This window comes from Salvelinus alpinus, chromosome 16, assembly GCF_045679555.1.
Source record: "Salvelinus alpinus chromosome 16, SLU_Salpinus.1, whole genome shotgun sequence".
NCBI classification, from domain to species: domain Eukaryota; kingdom Metazoa; phylum Chordata; class Actinopteri; order Salmoniformes; family Salmonidae; genus Salvelinus; species Salvelinus alpinus.
Window position 1 is genome coordinate 20,930,020 of NC_092101.1, and position 20,372 is coordinate 20,950,391.

The following is a 20,372-nucleotide window of genomic DNA, read 5'->3' on the forward strand; positions in this document are numbered from 1 at the left end:
AATACAATGAAGCCAGACTGAATAAACCTTGAATGAAGGATGTCACCACAGATGTTTTAATGCGATTAAACTTTAAAAAAATGTTTTTGTAAAAGCATAAACCTTATCATACAGAATGCCCTCAAGGACATGATGCATATTTTATTTAATACAAACAGTAGTGTTACTTTTCAAGAACAAAGGAAAGAATACATTGGCCATCCCAGATGAAATGAAACATCAGTGTGGGAGGGATGGTTTTTTAAAAAGATTTATCTGAAACCGATGTCGTCTGCTTGGAGCAGGCAGCCATGGTTGAGACAGCTGGAAGCATTTAAAATGTTGTGCTGCTGAGAGCAGTGCTGCAGACTGTTTATTGCATGAGATCTGCAGAGTGCCACAGTCATGTCCAATTACACTCCCTGGGCCGGCTCCTAGGGCCTGTATTGGCTCTCTGGAGCACCTTCACACTCCACTCTGCTCCAACCTCTGTGTGTGGACACCAAGCAGCCCATAGAGACTCCATTAATCAACATATTAACCCTTTGAGGAAAGAGATTCTAGAATGTTCTATTTGGAATTGTACAGTTTTATGAAAGAGATGATGATCACTGAATAGTTGATATTGTGACATTTGTATTCCACAAAGGGTTAAACCTCTTAGACACCAGGACAAACATACTAAGCCAAAAGGGCAGCAGGGCAAATGGCTTGTACCAATTTGAACACTATACTCGCAATACATCTTTAACTCTGCTTATATGTGCAAGTTTCATTTGATTATATTTGGATGGATGATCTCTTTGCACGCAGTCACTCAAAATTCATTGGCCTCCATGTGCAAAGTACAAACACATACATATGCATGCATTTATAGCCTTTGTGCTCACAAACAACTATGTTCTCACAAACAAATACATTGTTTGGCTCAACCTGCATACGTGCAAACACATACACGCAGGCACCGTGCCTATATTTAATACCATATAGTTTTGCATATTATACAGTACCAGTCAAATGTTTGGACACTTACTCATTCCAGGTTTTTTCTTTATTTTTTACTATTTCCTACATTGTAGAATAGTAGTGAAGACATCACAACTATGATATAACATGGAATCATGAGGTAACCAAAAAAGTGTTAAACAAATAAAAATATATTTATAATTTCAACTCTGAACAGTTGATGTTGAGATGTGTCTGTTACTTGAACTCTGTGAAGCATTTATTTGGGCTGCAATCTGAGGCTGGTAACTCTAATGAACTTATCCTCTGCAGCAGAGGTAACTCTGGGTCTTCCTTTCCTGTGGCAGTCCTCATGAGAGCCAGCTTCATCATTGCGCTTGATGGTTTTTGCGACTGCACTTGAAGAAACGTTCAAAGTTCTAGAAAATTTCCGGATTGACTGATCTACTTTGAAGAATCTACAATCTAAAAGAGTTTTTGATTTGTTTAAAACTTTTTTTTGGTTACTACATGATTCCATATGTGTTAGTTAATAGTTTTGATGTCTTCACTATTATTCTACAATGTAGAAAATAGTCCAAATAAAGAAAAACCCTGGAATTACTAGGTGTGGGCAGGCTGGTGTATATGGGCTTTTTGCTCTGTGGAAATATGGAAGTAATTAGAGATACCAAGAGGATATTGCTGAACGGTTGTGTTCTAAACAGCAAAGCAACTGGCTTGTGAGGTTCCCCAAAGGCACGCAGATGTATATTTTGGTTGTTTAAAATCGGACCACAAAGAAGGAAAACAATCAACAAAGCATAATTGAATAAATGATTAGTGTTGGTGGTGGTGTTTCACTGAGCATGGAGACAAAGAACCACTATGGTTAAACTTGTATTTTATTTACGCTCATTTGTTCCATACACACGTACTGTAGATGCTGTTAACGGTTACGGTTCATACAGCATGGTCTTTTCTGGTACAGTAGTACTGACCCCTTCTCTTGTCTCCTTCTCCAGGATGAGTTTCATCCGTTCATCGAGGCCCTACTGCCGCATGTGCGTGCATTTGCCTACACCTGGTTCAACCTGCAGGCGCGCAAACGCAAGTACTTCAAGAAGCACGAGAAGAGGATGACCAAGGAGGAAGAGCGGGCAGTGAAGGACGAGCTGCTGGGAGAGAAACCCGAGGTCAAGCAGAAGTGGGCATCGCGGCTGCTGGCCAAACTCCGCAAGGACATCCGGCCCGAGTGCCGCGAGGACTTTGTGCTGTCCATCACAGGGAAGAAGCCCCCCTGCTGCGTCCTCTCCAACCCTGACCAGAAGGGCAAGATGAGGAGGATCGACTGCCTGCGTCAGGCCGACAAGGTGTGGAGGCTGGACCTGGTCATGGTCATCCTGTTCAAGGGCATCCCGCTGGAGAGCACGGACGGAGAGCGCCTGGTCAAGGCTGGGCCATGCAACAACCCCATCCTCTGTGTCCAGCCACACCACATCAGCGTCTCGGTCAAGGAGTTGGACCTCTACCTGGCCTACTTCGTACAGGAGAGAGGTACGTGTACTACACTCACAAACACACACACACGCATTCTCCCTCTTTATTGTCTTTATCAGAAGTCAGTCAACTGTTGACCATTTAGAATATATATTTCCTCCCCATACAGTAACGGCAAATAATTACTAGAATTATGACGCCTATGTGTTTTACTAGGAACAGACTATAGGTAGGAAGTATCCTTAAGCGTCAGTGACATAGGAGGAAGTCTACGTAGATGCTGAGTCATAGTGAAGACTCAGTGGATGTTCAGCCCTGTCCAGGGGTGGTGTGTAAACGCACACATCCTGCAGCAGCAGACCTAGCACCGTGCTCTGGGACCTTTTAAACATCTGTTTTACTCTGTCACAGCACTGTGCTGTAGAAGTTGGTTTGTGTGACAGTGTAAATAATTTTAAATGAACATGGGTTTCGAACACCAGCCTCGGAGATGTGTTAAAATTTACAGTGTTGAATAAAAAAGGGTGTAGCCTGGTAGTTAGCGGGGAAAGCTGGGCGCCAGCTGATGCACAGGCAGGAGGGCTGTCTCTCAGGGCTGGTGCCAGCAGACATCAGCCAGGACCACTCTGCATATCCACTGCTACATGGCTCATCCTCTGATGGGGCAGCTCTTCCCTGGCCCCTGCCGTGGGTCCCGATCAGCCTGCCAGGCCACCCCACATAACCCACAACCATTAGGATAGACACACAATGGGCCTGTGTGCCCACTATTAGGCGAATAGGCTGTTCTATTAGGCGTCATTAGTGGCAGGGAGGAGCACAGCCTGTCATCAAATAAAAGGATCATAAAAATTGAATAATCTGTGACTGTAAGCCTCTGTTACAATGAAAATATTATGGGAACAATTTGGCGTCCGTATGCAGTTAAAATAATAATTTTGCTGTTTTAAATACTGAACGCTGGGAATCAGCACTGCAGATGAAGTCCTCAGCCCCTTTGTGCGTGAGTTGACCCTAGCAGACAGACAGGGTGTGTGTGTGTCAGGATGATGGAGAGCGAGTGTGAGGGGGGGATGTGTGCGTATATATGTGTGTGTGTGTGTGGCATGGCCAAAATTGTGGTGTAGATATTTAAAATGCATTTCCTGCAATTCTACACAGTTTGACATTACTTATTATGCTTTTCTTGAGGGGTATTTTGAGAGCTATATGGAGGGGTATTTAGAAAAACAGTATAAGTGGAAGGATAATTGAAAGACCCCCCCCCCCCCAACAACAACAAAAATTACGTGAAAAAAGCTAACTTCCTGCATTTCAACACATTTTGCCATGGTGCACAGGGAACAATTTCCAGTTTTATAATGCATTTCTACACATTTTGCCATGAGGCTGAGAGAAAATGTTGTAGTTTTAAAGTAACTGTCCAGTGAAAATCCCACTTTTAAAAGTTAATATTCTGTTAACTCATACCTAAATAATGTTGTTGACTCATCCTATACTCATATTTGTGGCCAAAGCATAAATTGAAGAAACACCCCCCCACTTCTATCTCAAACAGACCGTTTAAAAAATGCTTGCTATTTCCTCATAGAGGATGATGTCACCTTCCTGAGGAGAATGAGCTGGCCATGCAGTCTACTCGCATTAATATTTTTAATGACCAGTATACACCATTCTGTTGTCGCCGTACGCCTACACCATTCCAACACAGAAAAGCTCATTTTTAACATACTTAATAACAATTTTTTGGAAGGAAAACTATTTCACTCATATTGTAATATATTTAATAGAAATCTGGAAACACTGGACAGTTACTTTAAAGGTTGACTTGGCAAAAACACAAATAACGCCTTTAAACTGTATAGCTGATCAATGTACTGTACCATCATACCAGGTCATTAAAATAAATAATAAATAAATAAAAATTGATGAATAAGATATTTGGCTACAGAAGTCCCATTTCTTACTTCTCTACAGCAGGGATCATCAACTATATTCAGCCGCGGCCCGATGGTCATGACCATACACTTAAACATTAAGAACACCTTCCTAAGACGCTGACCACACCGCCTGCGTTGTGTGCGTGAGCATTGCAAAATAAATGTACACATACTTGTTATTCAATAATTTAATCCAAGCTGCTCGCGCGAGACAACGAGCGTCTGTGTAGCCAGGCACTAAAATAGAACCAGGTTCTATTTTTGACTCTTGATACGCTGCAAGTCCCATCTCCTCATTGGTTTTTAGGAGCATATACCCACGTGGGTGATTGAAAGATGAATTGAGGTCCACACGCCAGTCAAAGTTGGTTGCCAACCGCTATATAAAGTCCACAGAAGAAGAAGAAGAAGACTGAAGGAGGAGAGATTACTAAAAACTAACTAGGTTTCCCCTTTTTTTCTGTGGATGAATTGTTGGAGTAGAGAACATACGATTTTGTGTGAGTCAAAATGGGTAAAAACAAAGATCCAGAAAAAAGGTCCTTGTGCATTTCAGGTAAAATAACAACCCAATGTTTATATCCCAGGACAAATTAGCTAGCAGCAACTAGCTAGCTAAATGTTCATGAATGTTTCATGTGTTTCAAACTGTCCCCAAATGAATATAGCTGGTTCAGAGTTCGTTTTGATATTTCAACCTGATCGTGTCTGGTGTGGTTGGACAAAATCAACATGTGAGAGATGGTGGCACACCCAGACGCATGAGTGTGCCCCATCTAGTCAGCATGTAATATCGAGTTGCACCCCCCCCCCCCCCCTTGCCCTTAGAACAGCCTCAATTCATCAAGGCATGGACTCTACAAGATGTCGAAAGCATTCCACAGGGATACTGGCCCATGTTGACACCAATGCTTCCCACAGTTGTGTCAAGTTGGCTAGATGTCATTTGGGTGGTGAACCATTATTGATACACGGCAAAATGTTGAGCGTGAAAAACCCGGCAGCGTTGCAGTTCTTAACACAAATCAATGCGCCTGGCACCTAATACTATACCCCGTTCAAAGGCACTTCAATCTTGCCCATTCACTCTCTGACCGGGGCACACACAATACATATCTCAATTGTCTCGAGGTTTAAAAATCTTTCTTGAACCTGTCTCCTCAGATTAAAGTGGATTTAAAAAGTGACATCAATAAGGGATCATAGCTCTCACCTGGATTCACCTAGTCAGTCGATGTCATGGAAAGAGCAAATGTTTTGTACACTCAGTTTATATATATTATGCGTGAAAATATTTTGGAACAGATTTCCAAAATGAACATAAATTTGAGCTGATTTGATGGTGTAATTTTTTTTATATATATATACAGTGGGGAGAACAAGTATTTGATACACTGCCGATTTTGCAGGTTTTCCTACTTACAAAGCATGTAGAGGTCTGTCATTTTTATCATAGGTACACTTCAACTTGTCCAACAATAAAAAAATATATATATTTTTTTTGCTCAGAAGACTTGGCGAGACAAATAAAACCACCCACAGGCCGCCAGTTGGGAAACCGTGCTCTACATCTTTTGTCCTAAAACAAATCCTGTGAAATTAAGTCAACACATACTGGAGGAGTTACTGGCTAACTACACATAGCTAGCTTAGCTAGTGAACTAGCTATGTTTTATCGTGGCGTGCATGACCAGTATGACACAACAAAGGCACACCCTATTTATGTTTGAAAATTGAGAAAGAGGAGGAGTTGGAACGTTTTCGTGCCCAAAGTTGACCGTTAAAGTTAATTCCCTGCAATTCTACACATTTAACCATTGCTTAATGGTTATAAAAAATAATATATCTATTTTTGGGGGGGGTTTAAAGAAAATATTGGGTGGGACATGTCAATACGTCCCACCCAATATTTTCTTTAAACCCCCCCCAAAAATAGATATATTATTTTTTATAACCATGTCCCACCGTGGCAATTTTGCCAATGGTGTGTGTGCAGTGCGGTGGCCCAGATAGGGTGACTCCGCAACAGTGGAGGCTGCTGAGGGGAGGACAGCTCATAGTAATGGTTGGAACAGAGCAAATGGAATGGCAGCAAACACAAAGAAACAATGTGTTTGATACCATTCCACTATTCCGCTCCAGTCAATACCACGAGCCTGTCCTCCCCAATTAAGGTGCCACCAACCTCCTGTGCTCAGCAATAGCAGCATCCCAGGGCAGGCTGTCTCCACACAGCCCCGATTCCCACACAGGCCTCCCACCCCTCCCTCCCTCTGCAGCTACGGATGCTCACATTCATTACCTTCTCATGTCACCACCAGTATCATCATGCAATTGTACATACTGTACTGTACAGTACTCCCATGTACAGCCCAGGCAACCCTGTGGATGTTCCCTGCTATGCACACTGTCCTGGTGTGATTTGTGTGTGTGTGTGTGTGTGTGTTGTGTAGGCTACATTATCAATAATTGCTTTCATTTCCCTGAATACTCTTAGCCAAAATACATTTTGCTAAAGTTTTGGCGCTTGTTAGCCTAGTTTGTTTTCTTCTTAATTATTAATATCTTGGTATTTTTATTTATGATATTTTTCTACATTTCACTCTGAATATGATTGGCCTACTGTATCTGGAAAGCTGAAAGCCTTTCTGTTCTGGTCAATCTGCTGTACTCGTTTAGATTGAATAAACATGGCTGTTCCTGAGGTGAACGGAAAAAGGAAGATGGCAGAGAAAAAGAAAGGGGGGTGGGAACCTGATAGCCGAGCTAGCACTGGAAATTGTTTCTGTCCTCAGCTGTGTGTTGCATGTCTCCGCCACTTACCTCTGGCCGGCTGGCCCCTCCCAGTAAATCCTATCACAACCCCCCCCACCCTTAGTTGACCTTCACCCTGAAACGTCTGGGTCACGGTGCTGCTCGGCCTCCCTGTCACCTGACCTGCCTAATAGCCTACAAACCCCTGGCTGTAAACACTCAGATAAGGAGCTGCAGCTTTTCACTTTCACTCAGACCAAAGAAAGAGGGAGGGAGGGAGGAAGGCTAGTGCTGAGAGAGGGAAAGGAAGGAGGCGGGAGAGGGGAGGGAGGTAACCAGTCAGCATTTGTTCTTAAAGGCACAGACCCCCCCTTTCAGTTTCAAGGCTATGTTATGCTCTGCTTCCTTCATCAGAACTCTGTCCCCCTCCTCCCTGCTCTCATCTCTGAGTTGGACAGAGTGAGCAGTGTTAAGCCATCAAACAGCAACACCAGCTGGGCTTTGTGTTGGTCCCTTCTCATAGCCTGTGTTTTGGTATCTTAACTAATTGAACAGAGTGCAGTACTCCTAAATGCATTGGATGCGAAGGACAATGCTGGGTTAAAATTTGTTGTTTGAGTTAAGTTTTTATTACAGAACGGAAAAAAATATTACCCAATGCAACTGTGCCAGCTCTTTGAACACGTTCAACTTATATTGTGTCATTCGGGATTTTCCAGAACTCGTGTTCAAATACTTTTTGTTAAACTCAATGTGGCATAAAAGTTGTCATAATAGATGGTACGGTGGTTTAACCAATTTCACAAAACACTCTTGTGAGGAGAGTGTGCCAAAGTTCTAAGTGAGCTCATACTGAGAAGCCGAGCTGAGTCTCTCTTCCTCGACCTGACCGTGAACCCGTCCCATCTGCGGCCTCTTCCATCTGCAGCCACAGCATTGCACAAAACACGTGTATGTACAATACCAGTCAAAAGTTTCTTTATTTTGACTATTTTCTACATTGTAGAATAATAGTGAAGATATCAAAACTATGAATTAACACATGGATTCATGTAGTAACCAAAAAATGGTTGAACAAATCAAAATATATTTTCGATTTTCGATTCAAAGTAGCCAACCTTTGCCTTGATGACTGCTTTGCACATTCTTGGCATTCTCTCAACCAGCTGAATGAGGAATGCTTTTCCAACAAACAGTCTTGAAGGAGTTCCCACATATGCTGAGCACTTGTTGGCTGCTTTTCCTTCACTCTGTGGTCCAACTCATCCCAAACCCCAATTGGGTTGAGGTCTGGTGATTTGTGGAAGCCAGGTCATCTGATGCAGCACTCCATCACTATCCTTGGCCAAAAAGCCCTTACACAGCCTGGAGGTGTGTTGGGTCATTGTCCTGTTAAAAAAACAAATGATAGTCCCACTAATTGCACACCAGATGGGATGGTGTATCGCTGCAGAAGGCTGTGGTAGCCATGCTGGTTAAGTGTGCCTTGAATTCTAAATAAATCACTGGCAGTGTCACCAGCAAAGCACCATCACACCTCCTCCTCCATGCTTCGCGGTGGGAACCACCAGAGATCATCCGTTCACCTACTCTGCGTCTCACAAAGACACAGGGGTTGGAACCAAAAATCTTTTAACGAGGCACACCTGTTAATTGAAATGCATTCTAGGTGACTACCTCATGAAGCTGGTTGAGAGAATGCCAAGAGTGTGCAAAACTGTCATCAAGGCAAAGGGTGGCTACTTTGAAGAATCTCAAATATAAAATATATTTAGATTTGTTTAACACTTTTTTTGGTTACTACATGATTCCATATGTGTTATTTCATAGTGTTGATGTCTTCACTATTATTCTACAATGTAGAAAGTAGTAAAAATAAAGACAAACTCTGGATTTAGGTGTGTCCAAACTTTTGACTGGTACTGCATGTGTTTACTGTAACATTGTGCTGTTATCTCACACAGACTAAAACTACTACACTGCAGTGTACAGTACAGTTGTCTCTGTGACTGTTGAACGGCATACCGTAAGTCTGCACATTGCACTGTGGCGGCTGGAGTCTGCTGCTGCAGAGGCTCAGCCTCAGAGATCACGCTCTCCGGCTCAGTCAACAACACGCATGTTCAGTCAACACAGCCACAGAGGAATGTGGTCCGCGGCTCTGGCAACGGAAATTTAGAAGGGGCGGGAGGAGGAGCGAGCCACCTCAGGTCAAGTTCAGCAGTGTTGTTTGCCTCCGATAGGGGGAGGTGTTCTGCTCTCGCCTAATCTCTTTTAAAGGGCCAGCGCCTGGAGTTCTTTAACAGCCAATGAAACAGGCTGTGATAGACACTTGAGCTAATTATATCACCTTGGACGGCTAAAAATGGTACTGTGAGCTCCCCTCCATGTTTTGCATGCCTTTCCCCTCTGGTTATCATATATCACTGCCAGTAGTTTGAAGGTGCTGTAGTATGACTGATATGGAACAACACCAGGCTACATTCATTGGTAGGCCACGTCTTCAACATAGGAATTAATCAATCTGGTGGTGGTGTTAATTACTACTTGATATTTAAACATAGAAGTTTAAAGGTAAACAAGACATTAGTCCATATTGTCATATGAGTTTGCCTTTTGTTTACTGTAAATAGAGGAATGTATCCTTTGTCTCTACCCCCTCTGGCCCTTAGGGCTCCCATTCCCAGTTGACAGAAATAACGCTTGAGCCTGGACCTGAGCCTGGCCAGGAGTCTCACTTTCAGCCTGCTGGAAAATCCATGGGGCTGACCCCTTTCCCCCTCCCTCCCCGCTCCAGCTTGCGCTTGGCTGCATATGTCAATATGAAATGAAGTAGAGCAGGGAGTTGGTGGCTGTGATTCCACTGTAGTCACCTTCACAACCCTATCTTTCACTATTATCACCAGGCTTCTACACTCACACACACACATAGATACCGCCAGTGTGAGAGAGGAGATGGATAGAAAGGCAAGCAAGAGATAAATATAGGGAGGGAGAGAGAGTGAGTGAGAAATACAGTAGATAGCATGAGAGAGAAGGAGAGGGAGGTCACGGGTGAAAGTCAAAGACATTGCAGCACTACGGTAATCAATCTAATAGATCGATAGGCTGGGAGTGTGCTGGCAGAATGCAGATGGGTCGTTCCACGAATAGAGGACATTTTGGGTAGTGTAACTTGATTTTAAAAAAGTAAAAAAATCTACACATTTTAGCATTCTGTCATAGAGCACAAGTTCTCCATAAAAAAAGACTATAGTAAGTGCCAATAAAGTGGCTTTAAAGTAACAGGGTTGAGGTTTTCATCTTAAATCAGGCATTACTCCCCCTTGTGACAGGGGAAATGGAAGCTTGTTGTGTGCAACAGGGAAGGGCAATTGAATGCAAGCTTCACACATATATTTTTTAAATTGTTAAACATTTGTATAGCCTATCGTTCTAGGGGTTTCATAGTTGACGTTTTATGCTCGATGCACTTAGTTTCCCATCACAAAACACCAGACAATGGCCAGAAAAAGAGTAGAACCAGCTCACCTGCTTTTACACTATCATTTGACTAGTATAAGAATATTAAAAAAGGAATAGTTTCACCATATTAAAACAAGAGTTCAGTTCACATAACAGGGTTGACCTTTAAAATGAGGGACAGAAGTAAATTGATCACTAATCACATGACATTGATTATTTTCTTCAGAAATGACTTTGTCAAAGCAAGAACATAACTAGGGCTTTATAATGATGGTGAAAAAAATGGCGATATTTTGGGTTTAAGTGGGTTAAACTCTTCCTAGAAGTCGGGAAAAACATAAGAGGGACATGTCAAAATGCAGATGTTTGGCGCTTTAGCAAGTCTTTATTCATATTTTAAAAATCTGATTTATTTAATGTTCCATGTGGTCTATATTAAAGAGCCACTGAGCATGCCAATATGCATGTGTGTTTTTCAGTTGCTCATTAGAAAAACGAGATTTCAGTCTTGAAGGGGTTTCCTGACTGATTCCGCGTTTGGTTAATGATGTTTGTCGCCCATGCGACACTGTAGACGCCGAAGCCTATTTCACTTCCTCAAAATCCCCAGAATGAATCTAGAAACTCAAGAAATCTATAATAAATGTTGACGTTTTTGCCAAGGATGTTTTAGTTGCGCAATTTTTACATATAACTAAGTTGTTTGGTGCAATATTTCTCAAGTAAAAAAAATGTGCGACGTGTTGTCTTATGTAAACAAAGTCGGGATGCTGGGCAGGTCTGTCTCACTGTCTACGCTATTGGATAGAAAGCAATCACCGCAGTTGTTTAACCCATGTTAATGGGCAAATGTACATAATCAAATCAAAACCCAACCTTCATTTACCCGTTGTGATGCACGGATGTGCCAAACTCTGTTTTAGACAAGACTGAATTTATGCCCCAAATTATCCTATTTACACTTTGTAGTAAATTCTGCCACTAGAATAACTGTTTTTGACTCATACTGATGCCACATACATTTGAAGTTGGAAGTTTACAAACACCTTAGCCAAATACATTTAAACTCAGTTTTTCACAATTCCTGACATTTAATCCTAGTAAAAATTCCATGTCTTAGGTCAGTTAGGATCACCACTTTATTTTAAGAATGTGAAATGTCAGAATAATAGTAGAGAGAATGATTTATTTCAGCTTTTATTTCTTTCATCACATTCCCAGTGGGTCAGAAGTTTGCATACACTCAATTAGTATTTGGTAGCATTGCCTTTAAATTGTTTAACTTGGGTCAAACATTTCAGGTAGCCTTCCACAGGCTTCCCACATTAAGTTGGGTGAATTTTGGCCCATTCCTCCTGACAGAGTTGGTGTAACTGAGTCAGGTTTTGTGCCTCCTGAAGCCATTTTGCCACAACTTTGGAAGGATGCTTGGAGTCATTGTCCATTTGGAAGACCCATTTGCGACCAAGCTTTAACTTCCTAACTGATGTCTTGAGATGTTGCTTCAATATATCCACATCATTTTTCTTCCTCATGAAGCCATCTATTTTGTGAAGTGCACCAGTCCCTCCTGTAGCAAAGCACCCCCACAATATGATGCCGCCACCCCCTTGCTTCACGGTTGGGATGGTGTTCTTCGGCTTGCAAGCCTCCCCCTTTTTCCTCCAAACATAACGATGGTCATTATGGCCTAACAGTTCTATTTTTGTTTCATCAGACCGGAGGACATTTCTCCAAAAAGTATGATCTTTGTCCACATGTGCAGTTGCAAAACGTAGTCGGGCTTTTTTTTATGGTGGCTTTGGAGTAGTGGCTTCCTTGCTGAGTGGCCTTTCAGGTTATGTCGATATAGAACTCGTTTTACTGTGGATATAGATACTTTTGTACCTGTTTCCTCCAGCATCTTCACAAGGTCCTTTGCTGTTCTGGGATTGATTTGCACTTTTCGCACCAAAGTACGTTCATCTCTAGGAGACAGAATGCATCTCCTTCCTGAGCGGTATGACGGCTGCGTGTTTCCATGGTGTTTATACTTGTGTACCATTGTTTGTACGGATGAATGTGGTACCTTCAGGAGTTTGGAAATTGCTCCCAAGGATGAATCAGACTTGTGGAGGTCTACAATTTTTTTCCTGAGGTCTTGGCTGATTTCTTTTGATTTTCCCATGATGTCAAGCAAAGAGGCACTGAGTTTGAAGGTAGGCCTTGAAATACAGCCACAGGTACACCTCCAATTGACTCAAATGATGTCAATTAGCCTATCAGAAGCTTCTAAAGCCATGACATAATTTTCTGGAATTTTCCAAGCTGTTTAAAGGCACAGTCAACTTAGTGTATGTAAACTTCTGACCCACTGGAATTGTGATACAGTAAATTATAAGATAAATTATCTGTCTGTAAACAATTGTTGGAAAAATGACTTGTGTCATGCACAAAGTAGATGTCCTAACCGACTTGCCAAAACAGGTATTCGAAAGCCAAGTTAACAAACAGATTAATGATCATTTTGAATCCCACCGTACCTTCTCCGCTATGCTATCTGGTTTCAGAGCTGGTCATGGGTGCACCTCAGCCACGCTCAAGGTCCTAAACGATATCATTACCGCCATCGATAAGAGACATTACTGTGCAGCCGTATTCATCAACCGGGCAGAGGCTTTCAACTCTGTCAATCACCGCATTCTTATCAGCAGACTAAACAGACTTGGTTTCTCAAATAATTGCCTCGCCTGGTTCACCAACTACTTCTCTGATAGAGTTCAGTGTGTCAAATTGGAGGGCCTGTTGTCCGGACCTCTGGCAGTCTCTATGGGGGTGCCACAGGGTTCAGTTCTCGGGCCACCCGTAGCACGCGCTCCAGCAGGTATATCTCACTAGTCACACCCAAAGCCAATTTCTCCTTTGGTCGCCTTTCCTTCCAGTTCTCTGCTGCAAATGACTAGAACGAACTGCAAAATTCCCTGAAGCTGGAGACACATATCTCCCTCACTAGCTTCAAGCACCAGCTGTCAGAGCAGCTCACAGATCACTACACCTGTACATAGCCCATCTGCAAATAGCCCATCCAACTACCTCATCCCCATACTGTATTTATTTATTTATCTTGCTCTTTTGCACCCCAGTATCTCTACTTGCACATTCATCTTCTGCACATCAATCACTCCAGTGTCTAACTGTTATATTGTAATTACTTCGCCACCATGGCCTATTTATTGCCTTACCTCCCTTATCTTACCTCATTTGCACACACTGTATATAGATTTTCTTCAACTGTATTATTGACTGTATGTTCTGTTTATTCCATGTGTAACTCTGTGTTGTATGTGTTCAACTGCTTTGCTTTATTTTTGGCCAGGTCGCAGTTGTAAATGAGAACTTGTTCTCAACTAGCCTACCTGGTTAAATAAAGGTGAAATAAAATTAATTTAAAAACTATAGTTAACAATAAATTTGTGGAGTGGTTGAAAAACAAGGTTTAATGAATCCAACCTAAGTGTATGTAAACTTACGACTTCAACTGTAGGCTGTTTTCAAATGGATTTGTTGCTTTTTATAGGCAGTCACTCTTTAAAGGGCACTGCATTTAATATAAAACACTTTCAAAATTCAATATTGGTGCAACATTTCTACTTAAAATATCAAAGGGATGCAAAATGTACTCTATTCGTGGAATGACTCAGGCATTGTGCTGAGTCTGGGCTCTGTGTTGGAGAGATGTCAGTGGACATGTGAGAGAACTCAGATAGGCAGGCTGGCCGGGGTGTGAGAGGATACTAATGTGCCTGTTTACTAGGAACACGAAACAACACAGACTGACTCAATAAGAGATATGCCCGTATGCTCTGTCCCACAAGCAAGTTGTTTTGTTGTGCATTGGCTTTTTTTACCTTCATTTTCTAGGTGTTTGTGTTCTCAAAGGAAGTATCATTTTAGCACAGCAAGTGGTCTTGGGCATACATCAATATCTATACATTTGGACTTGGTTATTGGGCCATTTAAAGTAGGCCTAGCGATGACCGGTGATCAATTTCATTTGAACTTAGTCCAAAACAGGAAATAGGTGTATATTTAGATTTTTTTCAATCAAATGTATTTATAAAACCCTTCTTACATCAGCTGATGTCACAAAGTGCTGTACAGAAACCCAGCCTAAAACCCCAAATAGCAAACAATGCAGGTGTAGAAGCACAGTGGCTAGGAAAAACTCCCTAGAAAAGGCCAGCACCTGGGATGAAACCTAGAGAGGAACCAGGTTATGAGGGGTGGTCAGTCCTCTTCTGGCTGTGCCGGGTGGAGATTATAACAGAACATGGCCAAGATGTTCAAATGTTCATAGATGACCAGCAGGGTCAAATAATAATAATCACAGTGGTTGTAGAGGGTGCAACAGGTCAGCACCTCAGGAGTAAATGTCAGTTGGCTTTTCATAGCCGATCATTCAGAGTATCTCTACCGCTCCTGCTCTCTCTAGAGAGTTGAAACAGCAGGTCTGGGACATGTAGCACGTCCGGTGAACAGGTCAGGGTTCCATAGCCACAGGCAGAACAGTTGAAACTGGAGCAGCAGCACGACCAGGTGGACTGGGGACAGCAAGGAGTCATCAGGCCAGGTAGTCCTGAGGCATGGTCCTAGGGCTCAGGTCATCAGAAAGAGAGAAACTTAAACTTAAATTCACACAGGACACTGGATAGACAGGAGAAATACTCCAGATATAACAGACTGACCCTAGCCCCCTGACACACAAACTATTGCAGCATAAATACTGGAGGCTGAGACAGGAGGGGTCGGGAGACACTGTGGCCCCGTCCGACGATACCCCCAGACAGGGCCAAACAGGCAGGATATAACCCCACCCACTTTGCCAAAGCACAGCCCCCACACCACTAGAGGGATAGCTTCAACCACCAACTTACCATCCTGAGACAAGGCCGAGTATAGCCCACGAAGATCTCCCCCACGGCACATCCCAAGGGGGGGCGCTAACCCGGACAGGAAGACCACGTCAGTGACTCAACCCACTCAAGTGATGCACCCCTCCTAGGGATGGCATGGAAGAGCACCAGTAAGCCAGTGACTCACACGGAACCCAAACCGGCTGCACGTGTGCACCATCGTGAGCTATCGTGCATACATTTATTTTGTCCCCCTACACCAAACGCAATCACGACACGCAGGTTAAAATATCAAAACAAACTCTGAACCAATGACATTAATTTGTCGGCAGGTCGAAAAGCATTAAACATGTGTGGCAATTTAGCTAGTTAGCTTGCTGTTGCTAGCTAATTTGTTCTGGAATATGAACATTGAGTTGTTATTTTACCTGAAATGCACATGGTCCTCTACTCCGACAATTAATCCACACATAAAACGGCCAACCGAATTGTTTCTAGTCATCTCTCCTCCTTCCAGGCTTTTTCATCTTTGAACTTATATGGTGATTGGCATCTAAACTTTCATAGTATTACCATGACAACCGGCAAAACATTTCGTCTTTCAATCACACACGTGGGTATAACCAATGAGGAGATGGCACGATCTGCGTCAGAAATAGGAATTACTTCTATTTTAGCCCTTGGGAATGCAGACGCTCGTTGGCGCGCGCGAGCAGTGTGGGAGCAATAATTGTATAACATGGATTTCTACATTTATTTTGTGACGCTCGCGCACGCAACGTGTCCGGTCTGGTCAGCATGTCAGCCCCTGTAATAGGGTTTGAGGCAGAGAATCCCAGGGGAGAGAGGGGAACCGGCCAGGCAGAGACAGCAAGGGCGGTTCGTTGCTCCAGTGCCTTTCCGTTCACCTTCACACTCCTGGGCCAGACTACACTCAATCATAGGACCTACTGAAGAGATGAGTCTTCAATAAAGACTTAAAGGTTGAGACCGAGTCTGTGTCTCTTACATGGATAGGCAGACCATTCCATAAAAATGGAGCTCTATAGGAGAAAGCCCTGCCTCCAGCTGTTTGCTTAGAAATTTTAGGGACAGAAAGGAGGCCTGCGTCTTGTGACCGTAGCTTACGTGTAGGTATGTACGGCAGGACCAAATCGGAAAGATAGGTAGGAGCAAGCCCATGTAATGCTTTGAAGGTTAGCAGTAAAACTTGAAATCAGCCCTAGCCTTAACAGGAAGTCAGTGTAGAGAGGCTAGCGCTGGAGTAATATGATACAATTTTGGGGTTCTAGTCAAGATTCTAGCAGCCGTGTTTAGCGCTAACTGAAGTTTATTTAGTGCTTTATCTGGGTAGCCGGAAAGTAGAGCATTGCAGTAGTCCAACATAGAAGTGACAAAAGCATGGATTCATTTTTCTGCATAATTTTTTGACAAAGTCTCTGATTTTTGCAATGTTACGTAGATGGAAAAAAGCTGTCCTTGAAACTGTCTTGATATGTTCGTCAAAAGCAAGATCAGGGTCCAGAGTAACGCGGAGGTCCTTCACAGTTTTATTTGAGACGACTGTACAAGCATCAAGATTAATGGTCAGATTCAACAGAAGATCTCTTTGTTTCTTGGGACCTAGAACTAGCATCTCTGTTTTGTCCGAGTTTAAAAGTAGAACATTTGCTGCCATCCACTTCCTTATGTCTGAAACACAGGCTTTCAGGGAGGGAAATTTTGGAGCTTCACCATGTTTCATCGAAATGTACAGCTGTGTGTCTTCCGCATAGCAGTGAAAGTTAACATTATGTTTCGGAATGACATAACCAAGAGGTAAAATATATAGTGAAAACAATAGTGGTCCTAAAACGGAGCCTTGAGGAACACCGAAATATACAGTTGATTTGTCAGAGGACAAACCATCCACAGAGACAAACTGATATCTTTCCGACAGATAAAATCTTAACCAGGTCAGAACTTGTCCGTGTAGACCAATTTGGGTTTCCAATCTCTCCAAAATAATGTGGTGATCGATGGTATCAAAAGCAACACTAAGTATCAATAACAAATTCCACTCACCAAGCTCAATAATAGTTGAAGAGGCTAATGGAATAGAATTATATCTGACATTCTCTAAGTATGACTTTTCAAGCAGAGCACTTTGACACATTGCTTTCCGAGTCCCTGTCTCTGTGCTGTAAGAGTGCTATTTAACACCCCCACCAAACCATTATGAGACCACATCCTCTATGTTGCTGTAACCCAACTCACAACGTTACTCATAATGTTATAGCTAAGAAAGAGCTCACCGATGGCTCATGTTTTATATTAAATCCAGATGCTAGATCCCTGTAACGTCTCATTGAAGATCTAGGTAACTTTTCTGGCCTCTCTGGACTAAAACCTAGTTATGATAAGTGTACCATATTACTTATTGGATCTTATAAAATACAACTTTTACATTACGCTGCAGTTTACCTATAAAATAGGCTGACGCTGAAGTAGACATTCTTGGTGTTCATATCACAAAATATATAAATGAGCTCTCCACAATGAATTCCAATAGAACACTAGTAAAAAATAGATAAGATCCTGTAACCATGGAGAAGTAAATACCTGTATTTATGGAACAATTACACTGATTAACGCCGTAGTCATATCTCAGTTTACTCACTTATGGCGCTGCCTACCCCTGAGGATTCGTTTTTCAAATCTTATGAGCAAGAAAGATAAAGTGTGCCTATCTACATAATGAATTTGAACTGGGTGGGTTGAGATTATTACATATAAAAGCACTAAACCTCTCTCTAAAAGCTTCACTTATACAAAAGTTTTACTTGAACCCAAAATGGTTCTCAAGTAGATTACTAAGAAAAGCTGATCCATTGTTTAAAAATTGAATTTTTACCTTTGTGCACATTGCCATGTCTCATTTTCAATACATTTTTCAAACAAGCATCGCAGAGCTGGTAACAATTTCAATTTCATCCTCCTGAAAAGATAGAACAAAAATGATGGTTGAACTCAAATGTGTTGGTTGATAAAATACCTGTATTTATGGAAAATATGTTTGAAAAGGAGATTTTGTGGGAATGGTAGAATTATGTCTTTCATGGAGTTATCAGAATTCTCTGGGAAGATATGCTCAATCCAAAATTACAATTGATTACAGCATTACCACAAAAATGGAGAAGGCAGGTGGCAGCGGGAGGAGGTAGGGAACTGGTCTGTCTGCCCAAATATAAAGGATCAAAGCTGGCAGAGGAACAAAAATAGCATAAATAGGAAAGTATGCCAGTTTCATTTGAGGACCAGGATGTTGACAGCTGTGCCATGCAGATTTCAAAATAGCTGGGAAGAGATTTTATGAATTGATATATCAAACGATGCCAGATTGAACAATGTGCTTTTCAGCTAAAATTATTGTACAGAATTCATGCCACCAACACACACTTGACTTTCCAAGGGGATCTTGGAGGGCTGGTGGCCTGGCGGTTGGGGGCTTGGGCCGGTGGCCGGTAGGTCGCTGGTTCGGGTCACCATTTTGACTTGGTGGGATATCTGTTGACGTGCCCTTGGACGGGGTGCTTGTCCCTGGTTGCTCTTGTGGGTCGCTCTGGATGGGAGTCTGTTCGAATGTTAAGTAAATGTTAAGTAAACGGCTTCACTGCTGGTAGATTGTATGTTTTAATATTCAATTAAAAAATATTCCAAACAAAAAGCGAAAAACAAAGAGGTCACCAGCCCTAATGCCTGGCAGTTAAAATTGCTAGTGCTAACACCCTCCCACCCCTTGCTGCTTTTCATCTTCAGACCAGCTGCAGGCTCATATGCACCCTAATTGCTGAGAAGGTTGGAACATCAATGACTTAACATTAGGCTCACTCTCTCCCTGCCTGGTCTATCCCACACCCAGTGGTCTGGTCAGGGCCTGGCAGACAGCAGAGCAGGGCTCCCCACCACAGCTAATTGGAGTTGAGGAGAAGTGGATTTGAGTTGTGATCCTGTGGGTAGGTGATGAGGACATCAGTCTCTGGGAGTCTGGAGTTACCTCTCCTCCAGGTAGGGCTGGCATCATTACTGTATCACCATGTAACCAATGGTTATGGTTGAAGACCATCATGAAAATATATTAAACATCATCATTTATTTTGGAATGAACAGCTGACTGAAGATGGGACGGCCCTGGCATTCGTGCAGTTGAGTCAGTTTCTGCGATTAACATGGACTCTTAACAACATGATGAAGCTTTTCCACTTGCTGAAACAAGCAAGGTGTTATAGCAAATGGTGAATAGAATCGGCTTGGAACCTCTAACCCAGACAATTTGACTGGGTACACTCGCAATGGCTGTCTGGTATTGTGATGCAATAATTTCTATGTAATGTAGAATGTTCGTTCATTCAAATGATGTTAACTGCTGTGGCTCATGCAGTGGAATGTATGTTTTGTAATCTCAGTTGAGTCAAATAAACAAAATCACAGCACGTGTTGATGGGTACACTTCCTGCTATTACTTCCTGCTTTGCTCCTATTGGTACACTCGCATTGGTCGCTAGTCCACTCATTATCCCATCTTTGACTTGAATGGAAATTCCCGTTCAATTCATTATATTTCTATGGCAGCACATGAAATCAGGAGCAAAGGAAAGGGGAACATGTGCATATTCGAATGTGTTTTACTGAGACCGCAGTCATTTGGCTGGCCAGTTACCGACATCCTAAATTCCATGACCGTCACAGCCCTACCTCCAGGTCCCTCTATTCAGGCCAAACAATGTGAGGGAATCGCTTCCCCAACTCCCAGCTATTCGCAAAAGAGAGAGAGATAGATTTTGATGGAGGGAGGACGGGGGAGTTTGTCAGAGAGAGAATACAAATATTTTCATCAGAATTGATGTGCAGCTGTTGT

The 20,372-nt window shown here is 42.5% G+C and overlaps 1 protein-coding gene across 8 annotated transcripts in view; it reads left to right on the forward strand.

The window, feature by feature from the left end:
- Positions 1–20,372, forward strand: part of LOC139541103 (nuclear factor 1 C-type-like) — a 117,616-nt gene that overhangs the window by 29,663 nt on the left and 67,581 nt on the right. For all 8 annotated transcript variants that reach the window (XM_071345336.1, XM_071345334.1, XM_071345335.1 and 5 more), the window contains exon 2: positions 1,950–2,481. In XM_071345336.1, coding sequence (XP_071201437.1) covers positions 1,950–2,481 — 532 coding nt within the window. The remainder of the gene's footprint in view (positions 1–1,949; positions 2,482–20,372) is intronic.